The sequence below is a fragment of the Myxine glutinosa genome, unplaced genomic scaffold (genome assembly GCF_964187855.1).
Source record: "Myxine glutinosa unplaced genomic scaffold, kmMyxGlut1.1 SCAFFOLD_937, whole genome shotgun sequence".
Taxonomy (NCBI): domain Eukaryota; kingdom Metazoa; phylum Chordata; class Myxini; order Myxiniformes; family Myxinidae; genus Myxine; species Myxine glutinosa.
In genome coordinates, this window is record NW_027617032.1 from 110,582 (window position 1) to 126,702 (window position 16,121).

A 16,121-nucleotide genomic window follows, 5' to 3' on the forward strand; every position below is an offset into this window, starting at 1 on the left:
TACAAAACTAGAATATCTTGGTTGGACAGGTGTTTCCCCCTTATCTATCTATAATTCCAGTAATCTCTGTGTGTGTGTGTGTGTGTGTGTGTCTGTGTGTGTGTTTGTTTGTTTGTCTGTGACCGCTGTTTCTCGACAACCACGGGTCCGATATACTTGCAACTTTCCAGGTATATTGCTGGGGACCCGAGGATGTGCCTTTTCAAGGTTTGAAATTAATCGGACAAGTAGTTACCGAGCTATGGCGATTTCTTTACCAAACACCGCAAGCCGTTCGCTTTGGACCAAACCATTGCATGTAAATAGAGGGGGGGGTTCTGTGGTCGTTGCGAATGGACCAAACCATTCATGTAAATAGAGGGGGGGGGGGGGGTTCTGTGGTCGTTACTGCCACGTGGTTTCAAAGTTTTTTTTTGTTGTTGTTGTTTGCACGCATGTTTTTTTGCACCCACGTACGGGCACGCCCTAGGATGTTTACACACACACACCCCTACACAAATTTTTTTTTTTTTTTTTTTTTGGCAAGGAACGGGCACCCACGTACGGGCACGTCCTAGCTTATATATAGTACGGGCATGCCCTAGTAATAGCAATTGTAAATTAGCTCAGGTGTAATCAATCACCTTCAAAATCACACACCAAGTTAATTGGCCTCCACCTGTGTTAAATTGTAGTGATTCTGATTATTTCAGAATAAAATCAGCTGTTTCTGTAGGTTTCCTCTGCTGGGTAGTGCATTTCACAGCAAAGACTCAACCATGAGCATCAAGGAACTTTCAAAAGATCTCCGGGATAAATTTGTGGTAAGGCACAGATCAGGGGATGGGAATAAAATTATTTCAAAGGCCTTGGATATCCCTTGGAACACAATCGAGACAATCAATAAGAAGTGGAAGGCATATGGTATCACCAAGACCCTGCCTAGATCAGTCTGCCCATCAAACTGGATGACCAAGCAAAGAGGAGACTGATCAGAGAGGCCACCAATAGGCCAATGGCAACTTTGAAAAAGCTACAGGCCTTTATGGCAAAGACTGTTCACTGTGTGCATGGGACAACGATATCCCAAGCACTTCACAAGTCTGGCCTGTGTGGTAGAGTGGCAAGAAGGAAGCCATTACTCAAAAAGCCACCTTGAGTCCTGTTTGAGGTATGCAAAAAACCACTCCGGAGATTCGGAAGCCATGTGGAAAAAAGTTTTGTGGTCGGAGGGAACCTAGATGGAACTTTTTGGCCTAAATGCAAAACGTTACATTTGGTGCAAACCCAACACAGCACATCACCCAAAGATCACCATCCATTCTGTGAAGCTTGGTGATGGAAGCATCATGTTATGGGGATGTTTATCATCAGCAAGGACTGGGGCACTTGTCAGGATAGAAGGGAAAATGGTTGGAGCAAAATACAGAGAAATGCCAAAGGAAAACCTGCTACCCTCTGCAAGAAAGCTGAAATTGAGACGGAAGTTAACCTTTCAGCATGACAATGACCCAAAGCACACAGCCAAAGCTACACTGGAGTAGCGAAGGAACAAAAATATAAAGGTGCTGAAATGGCCCAATCCCTGCTGATGAGAAACATCCCCATAACATGATGCTGCCATCACCAAGCTTCACAGTAGGGATGGTGTTCTTTGGGTGATGTGCTGTGTTAGGTTTGACATATCGTTGATTTCAAATGCTTTTAAAGGAGTAAGAAGCATTTATATTTAATGTAAATTAAGCTTGGAGCCTTTGAGAAAAGAGGGGAGTGGGGGGAAATGTAGAACCAAAATCACAATGAAGTACTAGTAGAAGTGAGAATCGTTCTGGAGTGAAAAGTAGTTTTTTTGTTTTTGTTTGTTTTGATTTTTTTGAAGTGAGGAAAGGAAATTGGATAATTTTGAGGAGGTAAAAGCAAGATACTTGGGAAGAAGGAAACAAAATGAGGAACAAGGCGCAAATATTTTTTCACACTTTCCATCCAAGGATAGATCATGTCAGGCCTTTTTTTTTTCTTTTCTTTTTCTTTTGTATGCTGAATCGAGGCTCGTGAAAGAGCTAACATTTATTTCACAAAGAAATCAACCAGACAAACAAGATATATAAAAAGAGGGAGTGGAAGACAAGATGGGGAGAGAAGGGGAAGCACACAAACATAACATTTGAGAGCAGGGAGATGCTTGGGGGGAGTCGTCGTGGGAAGGGGGGGGGGGGAGGGTGGGAGAAGTATAAAACACAAGGACACCAAGGACTTCCAGGACAGAAGTTGGTATTTCAAAAAAGTGGATTTGGGGTGAAATTAGCGGGGGTAGAAAAGATCAAGGTTTTGGATGGGGGAAGATAAGAGATGGTGGTGAACAGCTGTTTTAAAGACCTGGAGGGTGGAGTGGGATTGAAGAGAGTGAGGGAGTTTGTTCCAGAGGTGGGAGAAAAGAGGAATGAAGGAGTGAAGGTGAGCAGAGAGTCTTGATTTTGGCAGTTGAACCATAAGAGGGTTGCAGGCAGATCTTGTGCGACCTGTAGGAATATTTGGGGGACAGAGCCCAGAGAGAGCTGGGGGGCAAGGCCAGAGAGGAGTTGGTAGAAGACGGAAAGACCACCAACCTGCCTGCGGTGAGTGAGTGAACGGCCCTTGGAGTTAGCTTCATCGCGGGAGATCCCAATGATTCTGAACGCTTTGGTTTCAACAGCGTGAAGACGAGATAGGTGTGAGGCAGGAGCACCAGCCCAGATGGGGAGAGCAGTATTCCATTGAGCTGCGGATGAAAGCCTTGTATGTGGTGAGGAGCTCAGGTGTGCCAAGGAAGGACTTCGCACGACGGAGGATGCCCAGTCGGCGACTGGCTTTGGAGGCCAGATTTTAAATGTGGTTTTCCCAGGAAAGATCATGGCAGATAGTGAGACCCAAAAGCTTGAGTGACAGAACATCTTGGAGAGGATTACACAGAAAGTGGATGGGAGAGATGTCCAGTCGGTCTTTTCGGAGAGACATCGTAAGAGTGTGAGATTTGTCAGGATTGAAAGACATGTTCCACTTGCTTGCCCAGTCTGTGATTTTGTCCAGGTCTGCAGAGAGTGAGGAGGCTGCAGACTGCCGATCTGAGGGATGAGGAATGGAGCAACAGAGAGTAGAGTCATCAGCAAAGAGATACAGAGGATTTTCAAGAGAGTCAGAGAGATCATTGATGAAGACCAGAAAAAGCACAGGGCCCAGAACACTGCCTTGGGGAACTCCAGCCTGAACAGGAAGAGGAGATGAGAGAAACCCATTCAGGGCCACACGTTGACTACGACTAGAGAGGAAGTCCGCCAGCCATGCGTGGAGATTTTCATGGATACCAAAGGAGGAGAGTTTGGTGAGCAGAGCGGGGTGCCAGACCGCATCGAAGGCACGTGATATGTCAAGGGAGACAGCTCTAATTTCCTGTTTGGCATTGAGGACCTCCATCCATTGTTGAGAAAGCAGAAGCAGCATGTCCAGAGTAGAGTGACCAGGTCTGAAACCAAATTGATGATCAGAGATGAAGCCATTGGAGAAGAGGAAAGATTTTATATCTGAAGCAATGATGGATTCAATGACTTTGCTGATAATTGGGAGAAGGCTGATTGGTCTGTAGTTGCTAGGATCTGTTTTTGCACCTTTTTTGTGCAAAGCGGTGATGGTGGCTGACTTCCAGGCAGATGGAAGATGACCTTGAGCAAAAGAGAGGGTGAAGAGAACAGAGAGAGGGAGTGAAAGAGCGGCAGAACAGGATTTTAGGACCCGTGGGCTGATGCCGTCAGGTCCAGTTGCAGAATCAGAGTCGAGGGTTGACAGAAACTTTTCCACCTTGTCAGGAGGAAAGGACAGAGTCCAGGAGCAGCTGGGTACGACTGGGTATGGTGGGTACAGAGAGGGATGGGTTTGCGACACAAGATTTAGAGGCAAACACAGAGTTGAGGCATTCAGCTTTTTCATGTGCGTCGTAAGCCGTGTGGCCGTTTGAGGTGAGGGAGGGGATGGAGGGGGAACAAACACCAGAAACGGATTTGACCAGACGCCACCAGTATTTGGAAGAGGGAGACAGATAAGAGAGTTGGGTCTTGAGAACGGAGAGATATTGTTTCCTGGCTCTCCTGAGGGTGGACACACACTTGTTTCGGGCTTTGTGAAAGGAAATGAGATTTCCTTCCGTTGGATTTTCTTTCCAGGAGACAAGAGCAAGTTGTTTCTGGGCAACAGCCTCACCACAAGATTCCGTGTACCATGGACGGGAGGAAGGGTATGACAACTGAAGACGAGATGGGATAAATCTGTGCATGAATGAATGAATGATGGTTTTAAGGCCATTTTCCCCGCAGGAGCAGGGGTTAGCCTTGCGGGCCCCATGACAATCATGGTTCCCTGTTTGAGGCAATGTTTTATGGCCAGATGCCCTTCCTGACGCCAACCCTGAGTCGCCTCTTACGATGCACAGGGATACGGTGTACCTATTCTAAACCGGGGTACACACCGGGATCATTCATCCCAGCAAGCTGGTACTCAATTTGCCGAGCTCGGAAGGATGACAGGCTGAGTCAACCCCCCTGGCGTTAATTCAGCGATCGACCGGGATTCGAACCCAGGATCCTAGGATCCCAAGCCGGCACCCTAACCGCTAAGCCAACACCAGGCTTGGGAGAAAGCAATTCACTTTGGAAGAATTCCCAGGATGAGTTGATGTCAGAGGCGGTAGAGATGGGAGACCAGTCCAGATGATTAATGGCCGCTTGAAGACCGTGCCAGTTGGCCTGAGTGAACTGCCAGATTCGTCGACGCTGAGGAGGCTCTCTGAGAATGGTCAAAGAGATGTCCACTTTAACAAGCACATGATCAGATGAGCCGATTGGAGCAGAAGAAGAGCAGCAGACATTTTCAGGGAAGTTAGTCATAACAAGTCCAGAAGAGAAGATGCTCCGTTGACTGAGATCCGGGTCGGGAAATTGACAGATTGTGTCAGTCCCAGTGAGTCGCAGAAGTCCTTTGCTGAAGAGCTATGGCTAGTGAGAGAAGTACCCACACCCAGCCAACTGGCATGGTGACAAATGAAATCACCACATATGAGGAAGAGAGAGTTGGGATGGGTAGATAGAAGTTTGTCCATATTATCAGACAGCGAGATGTAGATGGAGTCATCACTGTTTGGTGGACGGTAAAACACATATATGAACAAAAGGTGGGAGCGAAGGGGAAGCCGCAGCCAAAGGTATTCCTGGGGGTGAGGTGGAGAGAGGGCAGTGCAGGGCGAGTAAGGAAGACAGTTTTTTTAATAATGATAGCAACCCCACCTCCAGGACGAGGCTCGGGTCTATCATACGGGAGGAGGGTACCTTGAACAATACAAACCTTGAACAAACCTTGAACAATACAAAACAAAATGAATAGCAGAAACAACAAACTAATTAACAAGAAATATTGCACGGGATACAACAGCAACACCTAGACAAGACACAACATACAAACACGACGAATGTGGTTCGGAAAACTCAGCTTTAGTGAGGTGGAAACAGAGAGCTCAGATTTTCCCCACCACATGCAGAAAACCCCAAACCAGAAGCGAATTATTTTTGTTTGATTAGGAATGTCATTAAAGTTATGAGGTTAAGTTTTACAAATATCTTTATGTAGCCCCAGCAGAAGTCCATTGGATAAAGATCAAGTGATCCATTGAATGGTTCCACATCTGCTGATAAAACGTTGAAGAAACAAAATAACGTTGTAAGACTTTGCACTTGGAAATGTGGAAATGTGACCTAAGATGTAAACAGTCTTCCGGAAGATGGCCTGTATCCGCCCCTGGTTCTCATACCCTGTCCTGACCTTCCCATACACGTTGGCACATTTAACTTTGTCATGTTGTTTATTGATATCACCGTCTCTTGTCGAATATTGTTTGCTTTCTCGCCACATAACTGAAATTAGTGTGAACAGCAGGGCAGCAGCTGGAACGGAGTCAAAATAAATGATAACCTGGCATGAAAAAAATGCTTACACACATAATTACAAACATATTGTCAAACAAATTGATATCGCATGTATTCATGTCATGTGAATTCGAAGTAGACAATGCAATGTTATCAAGTCAACAAACAGCATGAATCGGATCGGCGTTGGCATTAAGATCAGCAACTGGATTGGCTTCAACTGTGGCTGATGCTTGCACTGCAGCTGGCTGACCATAGCTACCATGATCGGCATTGTATTTGCGGACAGGTGATTTGTTCAACTTCAGAAGCTCTGCAGTAGGATTTTGAGTAAAGCAGGCATCGTCAATGTTTATCTTGAGTGTTGGCAGAGATCTAAATAACAGTACTTCTCTCTAGGTAGCTTCTGTCCGCAGAATGAGAGAGAGAGAAGGAGAGAGAAAAGGAGAGAGAGAAGGGGAGAGAGAAGGGGAGAGAGAGGGAGAGAGAAGGGGAGAGAGAAGGGGAGAGAGAAGGGGAGAGAGAAGGGGAGAGAGAAGGGGAGAGAGAGAAGGGGAGAGAGAGAGAGAGAGAGAGAGAGAGAGACAGAGACAGAGAGAGAGACACAGACAGAGAGACAGACACACTGCTATGTTTGTCTTGTCTCATAGTCCTGTGTCATGTCTCGTGTATTCGTCTGCATGTATGTCGTGTGTATTCCGCTCTATCATAAGTCTTCGATCCCTCAAAAAACGTCGTTTTGGTTGTGGAAGTGAGTGCCATTCACATGCATACGGTGGTGCTGCGAGCCGTGTGAGTTACTCTTGAATATGTCATGCCAGACAACCCTTTTTCTTGCTCGAGATCACAAAACAAAAAACGAGATTTCTGTGCATCTCACTACTTTTGTCCATTTTGCATTTAAAGCGGGGCATTTCAGCAGTCGGTTGGCAAGTGGGACGCGTAAAGTCAAATTGGGACTGCCCCGCCAAAATCGGGCCGGTTGGACAGAATGCAATTCTCCAGTGACAATCATCAGAAAAGAGTATGGGTCATCATGATCTCAGATGCAGCCTGTGGCTGGTGGTTGCCTCATTGCTGGGAATGAAGCTTTGCCATTGAAGCAGTGCCTCCTATAGGTTAGAGAAGGAATTTGTAATTTGTTCAGGGCAACGGAGAAAGCTCGTCTACTTTTCTCAAAGGACCGTGGGATCTTTATCATGCACAAATTAATGTCAGTGGAAGAGACACAGTTTAGTGTCCATTCGAGGGATGGCACACACATTGATGAATCACCTTGCCTGCAAAACACCACAATGACAGTTTATAGCTGCATTGGGATTCAAACCCAGGCAAGACAGGTTAGAGTTGAGTGAATTGAATACTGAAATTGAATTGAATACAGGCCGAACTGCGAGTTACAATTTCATAACAATACATGTGTTGAATTTTTTCAAATTGCAAACATAAAACTACTCTCAAAGAAAAGAGTGGTCAATTTGATCAAGGTGTGTGTTTACTAATAGCTCCATAAAAACTTAAAGGCATTCTACACTATTTAATTGTAATCACATCAATTCTTCTGCAGGACATGGTGGTCAAAAATGTTTGCTATCTAGTGAGGATGTAGGCCAAAAAAAGAAAAAGGCCTCCTCTAAAGTTAGATTACTATCTTACATGTATGTGTTTAACAGACTATTCAAACCCTTACATACTCGACACTATATTTGATACCAAGCTGACTGGTCATTTCATTACTTACCATAATCATTGAAACCACTGCACAGTATTTCCATTCGCTGATCAACAGTGATAGTAGTATTCATAGTGAGAGAAATGTGAGGACACGAGCCTGAGCAAAGAAAAGCAAAAATAAAATAAGCATTGCATGAAAGCAAATTGTGAATAGCTGCAATAGTCTATGCAATGCAATACAATACAAAACATGAAGGGCACTTGATAGAGCGCATAGCTCCGCCAGGCTGAACAGATAACGTTTTGTATCCCACTCGTGGGCCACATCTGGATTCGGATCTGAACCAAAATCGAATTGGCTTGTTGTTGTCACTTCCCCAACTCATCCACCAAGCTTTGTCATGAGGCATCCACAACTTTTTTGAAATATCATGCTATGTTCTTGGGGAAAATGCCAGGGCCATAAAATAGGCCCCTTTATATGATACTAGCAGAAGTACCCGGCATTGCCGGGCGGGGGAGGGGAGGGGAGGGGGTAGAGGAGGAGAGGGGGGGAGGGGAGGAGAGGAGGGGAGGGGAGAAGAGGGGGGGAAGTACCCGGCATTCCGTGTATAAACGTGAGGGAGAAGAGGGGGGAGGGGGAGGGGAGGAGAGGGGGGAGGGGGAGGGGGAGGGATGGGAGAGGAGAGGAGTGGGAGGGGGGAGGGGGAGGGGAAGGGGAGAGGGGAGGGGAGGGGAAGGGGTAGGGGGAGGGGAAGGGGGAGGGGAGAAGGGGAGGGGGTAGGGTGGAGGGGGATGGGAGGGGGAAGGGGGAGGGAAGGGGAGGGGGAAGGGGGAGGGAAGGGGAGGGGGAAGGGGGAGGGAAGGAGAGGGCCAGTCAACAATGACGTTGCAGTTCTCATGGTCGGAGAGCAGCACAACAATCGCGACATCGTCCTGAATCTTCGCAACAGCACGAAGCGGCTTTTGGAGACTCACCGATCCTGTGACGCCCTCCAGTACCGGCGTTGCCAGATGGGGGAAGGGAGACCCGTACATTCCCAACCCGTACATTCGCCCTCTCGACTCAAGCTCACTCGGACAAAAGCCTCGCACAAATTACACCGTGAAGGCCCAATGGCCATGTCTATGCCACAAATCAAGTACGTGAGCGAGTCGGGCGCACTGAATTGAAAATATATAGAACACTCATACTCCGTGAAAAGTGAAGCCAACTGGCGGCGGGGATGGAACATCACGTGATCGCTCTGAGCGAATCAGCGCGCTGCTCTGCCACCGGTCAGAATCCGTGTATAATATTCCTCGCTGAAAAAAAATCTATGTGAAACATGCTACTATCTATGCTAAATCATGCTAAATCATGCTAATCATGCTAAAATCTATGCTACTTGCTGTGAGTTTATGGCGGCAAGGAACATCACGTGATCGCATCAAGAACATCATTCGTGATCACGTCATCACGTGATCGTGATCGTCATCAATGAGCGCGAATGAGCGAATCAGCGCGCTGCTCTGCCACCGATTCAGATTCCGTGTATAATATTCCTCGCTGAAAAAAAATATGGATCTAAAGATGAAAGAAAAAAAACCTAGGTAATGTCGGAGTTTACGGGCGTAAACTGGATAGGTGGTTGTAATGTCGGAGTTTACGGGCGTAAACTGGATAGGTGGTTGTAATGTCGGCGTTTACGGGCGTAAACTGGATAGGTGGCTGCCTTCAAACCAACTGCCTTGACGAATGCTTTGTCGAGTCTTACAGGTAGAGCAGTACCATGTCTTCCCGTCTGATACATCACCACGAGTAATAAAACCACAATGGACATTACATCGAGGGCAAATACAATAATTATTGATGTATTAATGTATTATTGATGTATTATTAATCATAATATCACTTCTTTGGCTCTAATACCTGACATTATTAAGTGGTGTGCACGTCGCAGACTCATCAAGAATTATTGTATTTGCCCTCGATGTAATGTCCGTTGTGGTTTTATTACTCGTGGTGATGTATCAGACGGGAAGACATGGTACTGCTCTACCTGTAAGACTCGACAAAGCATTCGTCAAGGCAGTTGGTTTGAAGGCAGCCACCTATCCAGTTTACGCCCGTAAACTCCGGCATTACAACCACCTATCCAGTTTACGCCCGTAAACTCCGACATTACAACCACCTATCCAGTTTACGCCCGTAAACTCCGACATTACAACCACCTATCCAGTTTACGCCCGTAAACTCCGACATTACCAAAACCTATGTGGTGTGAATGGCAATGTTCCTCGCTGAAATGTGAAAAAACGCAATCGCTTTTCGCTCTGAAATACGTGCGAACGTGTAACTGAGTTAATGGCGGCAAGGAACATCACGTGATCGCTCTGAGCGAATCAGCGCACTGCTCTACCACCGGTCAGATTCCGTGCATAATATTCCTCGCTGAAATGCGCTGAGGTAAAAATATGGTCAAAAAATATTATGAAATAAATTTTTAGGTCGGCCATGTTCTTCCCAGGCTCAATGGCCATGTCTGTGCCAAATATCAAGTACGTGAGCCTCTCCGTTTAGGAGTCTATCGGTAACATTACACACACACACACACACACACACACACACACACACACACACACAAACTGTGTTTTTTATATATATATAGATGCGCCATGTGGCAAACTATATAAAAGAAGGGACATTCCATAGCTTAGGAAGAAGGAAGAAGTCAATAAGACACAAGACACAAAAAGATATTCCATAGCAAGAAGACACAATAGCCTTGGTTTTGCAGTCCTGGGTTGAGTCAGAATTTATTTCACACTAGCCCCATGCAGCAATTTATTGCTGTTCATATATATATATATATACATATATATATATATATACAGTCATACCCCGTTTTACACCATTTCGACCTACGTCAAATCCGACTTTACACCACTCTTCTAGAGTAAATTTCAGTTCAGCGAACATCATTATGTGCGACTTTACGTCACTCCTACATCATCATCTCCTTTATCTCGAAGGAGGAGAAGACCATGCCAGGCTACAAAGTCGTGAAGGAGCGGCTAACGCTAATGCTTGGGGGTAATTGCACCGGCGACTTCAAGCTGAAGCCGCTCTCAGTGTATCTTGGTGTGTCATGTGTGTGAGTATGAGGATGAGCTTTAGGCGCAAATGAGGAATTGAATGAGGATCTTTGGAATGAACTTGGTGAAATGAGGCATTGGTCGAGAATGGTTGTGTGTGTGAGAATCTGGTTATCGTTGAACTTGGTGAAATGAGGCAATGGTCTGGGCTGACCGGAGAAAGTGTATGAGTGGTGTATTGAGGACATGTGTAATGGTGTTGAGTGATTGACTTGCATGGGGTGCAAGTGGATAAATGGAGAGAATACTTGGTGTGTGGGAATAAATGGTGTGTGGAGTGAGTAGTGTGGATTGAGTGGTGTGGAGTGCATGGTGCGAAGGAGTGGATGGGGGAGGATGGACCCCTTCACAAATACCTGGGGAGGGTAGTTTAAAGTTAGGTAGAGGGAGTAGGTAAATTGTTTGGAAATTGACATCTGTGGTGCAGGGAGTAGCAAGTTGTTGTTGATGCATATCCTTGAAAAGAACCGATCGGCGTGTGCATGTGCACATGTGCATGGATTTGCAAATGCCTGCCTGTACGTCGTCGTTTCTGCGTATATCGCATCGTCCAAAAATAAAGAAGCAAGCAACTTTGGCCGCTCGAGGAAAGACGGGGCATGCTTACGACTCGTCACAGACGACACGACACGACCACCGGTGAAACTGCTCGGACACGTTGGGTAAAGCACGCCGTGGTGAAGCGGGGCCCGGAGCCACTCGGCACACAAGCCAGCTCACGGTCGACACGTCTGTGCCGGTCACCCCGTTTGAGGAGAAGACCCGACCGATAGAAAACAACGGAGGGACTCCCGACGGGGAGCGGCAAAGATTCAGGGCGAAGCCGCAGCCTCCTCCAGTTATTTACTCTAGTTTTACAAATTACTGTGTTTGTCTTCATTTTAAGGCATTTTTAAAGACATTACGCCCGGTTTACGTCAAAAACCGAGTTACATCACGGCTTATGGAACCAATTAATGACGTAGGCCGGGATATTACTGTATATACATACCCACATAGTCGTGGCCAAAAATATTGGCACCCTTGCACTTTTTTCAAACAACTCACAATTTTCTCTAAAAATAAGTTGAAATTGACAAAAGTATTTGGTCTCCACAAGTCTTTATTTCACTGTGAATGTTACAGAGCCTTTGTTTTTGATTCAGAGCTTAATATATCCTTTTAAATCAGAAAATAAAAAGAAATGGCATTGACAAAATTATTGACACTCCAGACTTTATATTTGGTATTTGCCTTTGGACAAAGGATTTGCCTTTGGACAAAATAACTGCAGTCAAGCGCTTCCTATAGCCATGAATAATCTTCCTACACCTCTCTTCTGGCAGTTTGGCCCACTCTTCTTGTGCAAACTGCTCCAGTTCTCCCAGATTTGAAGAGTTTCCTTCTCCCAAATGCTGTTTTCAGATCTCCCCACAGGTGTTCAATGGGATTTAGATCTGGACTCATCGTTGGCCACTTCAGAACAGTCCAGTGTTTTGGCTTGAACCATTCCTGGGTGCTTTTTGAAGTGTATTTGGGGTCATTGTCCTGCTGCAAGACCCATGACTTTTGACGGAGACCCAGCTTTCTGACACTGGGTAGAACATTGCGCTCCAAAATACCTTGGTAATCTCCTGATTTCATGATGCCATGCACACATTCAAGGCATGCAGTGCCAGAGGCAGCACAGCAACACCAAAACATCACTGAAACCTCCTCCATGGTTGACTGCAGGGAAAGTGTTCTTTATTTTGAAGGTTTAATTTTGTTTTTCTGTAAACATAGAGATCATGTGCTTTACAAAAAAGCTCTAATTTGGTCTCATCTGTTTCAAGGATTTTCAGGATTCTGGTTTTTTCCGGTGTGTTTTGGCAAACTCCAGTCAGCCTTTCTTATGTGTATCTCTCTCAGTCCTGGGTCTCCTACCATTTCATTGAGTGGGCGACGGATGGTGTGAGTTGAAACTGTTGTACCCTGTGTCTGAAGGTCAGCTTGAATCTGTTTGGCAGTTGATCAAGATGCTTTCTCCACCATTTGAACAATCCTTCACTGCAATTTTCGATCAAGTTTTCTCTTGCGACCATGGCCAGGGAGGTTGGCTACCTGCTTGAAATCTAATTATTTCTAACAACTTCTAAAAGGTGCCAATAATATTTACCGGGCCATTTTAGGATTCCTTTGTGGATAAGCCAAGATTTAGTAGTTTTTTCAGCTTTTTTTGTTTTTTTTTCCACTGCAATCCAAAGAAATACATATGTGGAAACCAAAATATATTTTAATTGCAACCATTTTCTGGAAGAAATTGTGCATTATTTGAAAATGCCAAAATTTTTGTCAAAGGTGCCAATATTTTTGGCCACGACTATCCGTGTGAGATATACAGTGCATTCAGAAAGTATTCAAACCCCTTCACTTTTTTCACGTTTTGTTATGTTGCAGCCTTATGCTGAAATCGTTTAAATTCATTTTTCCCTCATCAATCTACACTCAACACCCCATAAGGACAAAGAGAAAACAGGATTTTATAAAGTTTTGCAAATTTATTAAAAAGAAAAAACTGAAATATCACATTGACATAAGTATTCATACCCTTTGCTATGACACTTGAAATTTAGCTCAGGTGCCTCCCATTTCTCTTGATCATCTTTGAGATGTTTCTACACCTTGATTGGAGTCCACCTGTGTAAATTCAATTGATTGGACATGATTTGGAAAGGCACACACCTGTCTATATAAGGTCTCACAGCTGACAATGTATATCAGAGCAAAAACCAAGCCATGAGGTCGAAGGAACTGCCTGCACAGCTCTGAGACAGGATTGTGTCGAAGCACAGATCTGGGGAAGCCTACAAAAAAATTCTGCTGCATTGAAGGTTCCCAAGACCACAGTGGCCTCCATAATTCTTAAATGGAAGAAGTTTGGAACAACCAGGACTCTTCCTAGAGTGGCCAGACGGAAGCCTCTCCTCAGTGAAAGACACATGAAAGCCCACTTGGAGTTTGCAAAAAGGCACCTAAAGGACTCTCAGACTGTGAGAAACAAGATTCTGTGGTCAGATGAAACCAAGATCGAACTGTTTGGCTTCCGTCTGGCCACTCTGCCATAAAGCCCAGATCGGTGGAGTGTTGCAGTGATGGTTGTCCTTCTGGAAGTTTCTCCCATCTCCACACAGGATCTCTGGAGCTCAGCCAGAGTGACCATCGGGTTCTTGGTCACCTCTCTTACCAAGGCCCTTCTCCCCCGATTGCTCAGTTTGGCCGGGCGGCCAGGTCTAGGAAGAGTCCTGGTTGTTCCAAGCTTCTTTAATTTAAGAATTATGGAGGCCACTGTGGTCTTGGGAACCTTCAATGCAGCAGAATTTTTTTTGTAGGATTCCCCAGATCTGTGCCTTGACACAATCCTGTCTCTGATCTGTGCAGGCATTCCCTTCGACCTCATGGCTTGGTTTTTGCTCTGATATACATTGTCAGCTGTGAGACCTTATATAGACAGGTGTGTGCCTTTCCAAATCATGTCCAATCAATTGAATTTACACAGGTGGACTCCAATCAAGGTGTAGAAACATCTCAAAGATGATCAAGAGAAATGGGAGGCACCTGAGCTAAATTTCAAGTGTCATAGCAAAGGGTATGAATACTTATGTCAATGTGATATTTCAGTTTTTTCTTTTTAATAAATTTGCAAAACTTTCTAAAATCCTGTTTTCTCTTTGTCATTATGGGGTGTTGAGTGTAGATTGATGAGGGAAAAATGAATTTAAACGACTTCAGCATAAGGCTGCAACATAACAAAATGTGAAAAAAGTGAAGGGGTCTGAATACTTTCTGAATGCACTGTACCTGCAGGCACTCTTCAGTTTTCTCGAATTTATTACGATATAAAACAACATAAAAATGTGCAGTGCATTGCATTGTTCAGAAAATGTCCAGTTAAATAGCAGCAGTTTCAGTTTGTCATCTTCTCCGGGGCACTCCAGTCATGGTGGACACTGGGAGCAAAATGTGTGCCCCTCGCATTAAACACTTCAGTCCAACAAAGAAAATAAAAGCTGGACAGAACAATAGAGTAAATAAAAAACTAATAGTGTTACACTTACTTTGCAGGCATTGACAGAATGTTTTATCACAGAATCGTGTCAGGTCTTCTTGGCCACCCTTTGGATGATAAAATACAGTGGTCTTCTCGTCTGTAAAACCAATGCAAAGTTAAGTGAAAAAAAAAATGTTGTACATGCTTTGTTGGAAAGTTCTAATTATAAAGTGATAATCTAGTTGCAGTCCAGCATATACATGAAACGTTTCAACCTCCAGTTCATTGGTTTGAATAGATTCATGGTATTACATGCAGGAACACTACCAAGTCAAGTTTAAAAAAGAACAACGATCACAAGACAATAAAACAACAAGAGTGCAAACTCCCAAAGCAATCCTAAAAATAAAAAAACATAGGGGCAATACCCCTGGCAGAATAATACTGCAGTATACTGCACTGACTAAACATATTTTAAACCAAATTCAATGCACAGGGCAGCATGTAGAATCATACTAACATAATCGTAAGACATCAAACAAACAAACAAATGAAAAATCGGTCACAGACCGAGGATTTGCCGGAATGTACTTTTTTATCGGCCATTTTGGACAAATATGGCGGCCAAACCACGTGACCGATGACGTCATCATTATTTGTTTTCTAAACTAATTTATTCCTTGATGATGCTCAAGAAATTTCATCTTGATCTGATGAAATTCTGTACTTGTCGAATTATGACGTCATAATGGAGGAACCTATGACATCATCATTCACATATTTTATTCCCCATGGGGAGTTCTTTACAATGAGCCATGTCTCAATTTTTTCTATTCAGCACTTTCGGAGATATAGAACTGCAAAGGTTTTCCGTTTTTCCAAGAAGGCGGCCGAACCACGTGACCGATGACGTTATCATTTTTTTTTTCTCCACCAGTTTATGCCGACATGGGGCTCAAGAAATTGCATCTTGATCGGATGAAGTTTTGTATTTGTCGAATTATGACATCATAATGGATGCACCTATGACATCATCATTAACATATTTTATTCCCCATGGAGAGTTCTTTACAATGAGCCATGTCTCAATATTTTCTGTTCAGCACTTTCGGAGATATAGAAGTGCAAAGTTTTTCGGTTTTTCCAAGATGGCGGCCGATCCACGTAACCGATGACATCATCATTAACATATTTTATTCGCCTGGAGAGTTCTTTACAATGAGCCATGTCTCAATTTTTTATATTCAGCACTTTCGTAGATATAGAGGTGCAATTTTTTTCGGTTTTTCCAAGATGGCGGCCGAACCACATGACCGATGACGTCACCAATTAGGCACAGTCTATTCCAGGGCAAGACAAATACGTGTGCAAAGCTT

General features: G+C 44.5%; 1 protein-coding gene across 1 annotated transcript in view; it reads right to left on the reverse strand.

Moving 5' to 3' along the window:
- Positions 1-16,121, reverse strand: part of LOC137431473 (complement C3 alpha chain-like) — a 65,898-nt gene that overhangs the window by 29,922 nt on the left and 19,855 nt on the right. Inside the window, exons 4-5 of the mRNA XM_068122829.2 lie at positions 14,813-14,902; positions 7,666-7,755 (exon numbers count right to left, since the gene is read on the reverse strand). Coding sequence (XP_067978930.2) covers positions 7,666-7,755; positions 14,813-14,902 — 180 coding nt within the window. The remainder of the gene's footprint in view (positions 1-7,665; positions 7,756-14,812; positions 14,903-16,121) is intronic.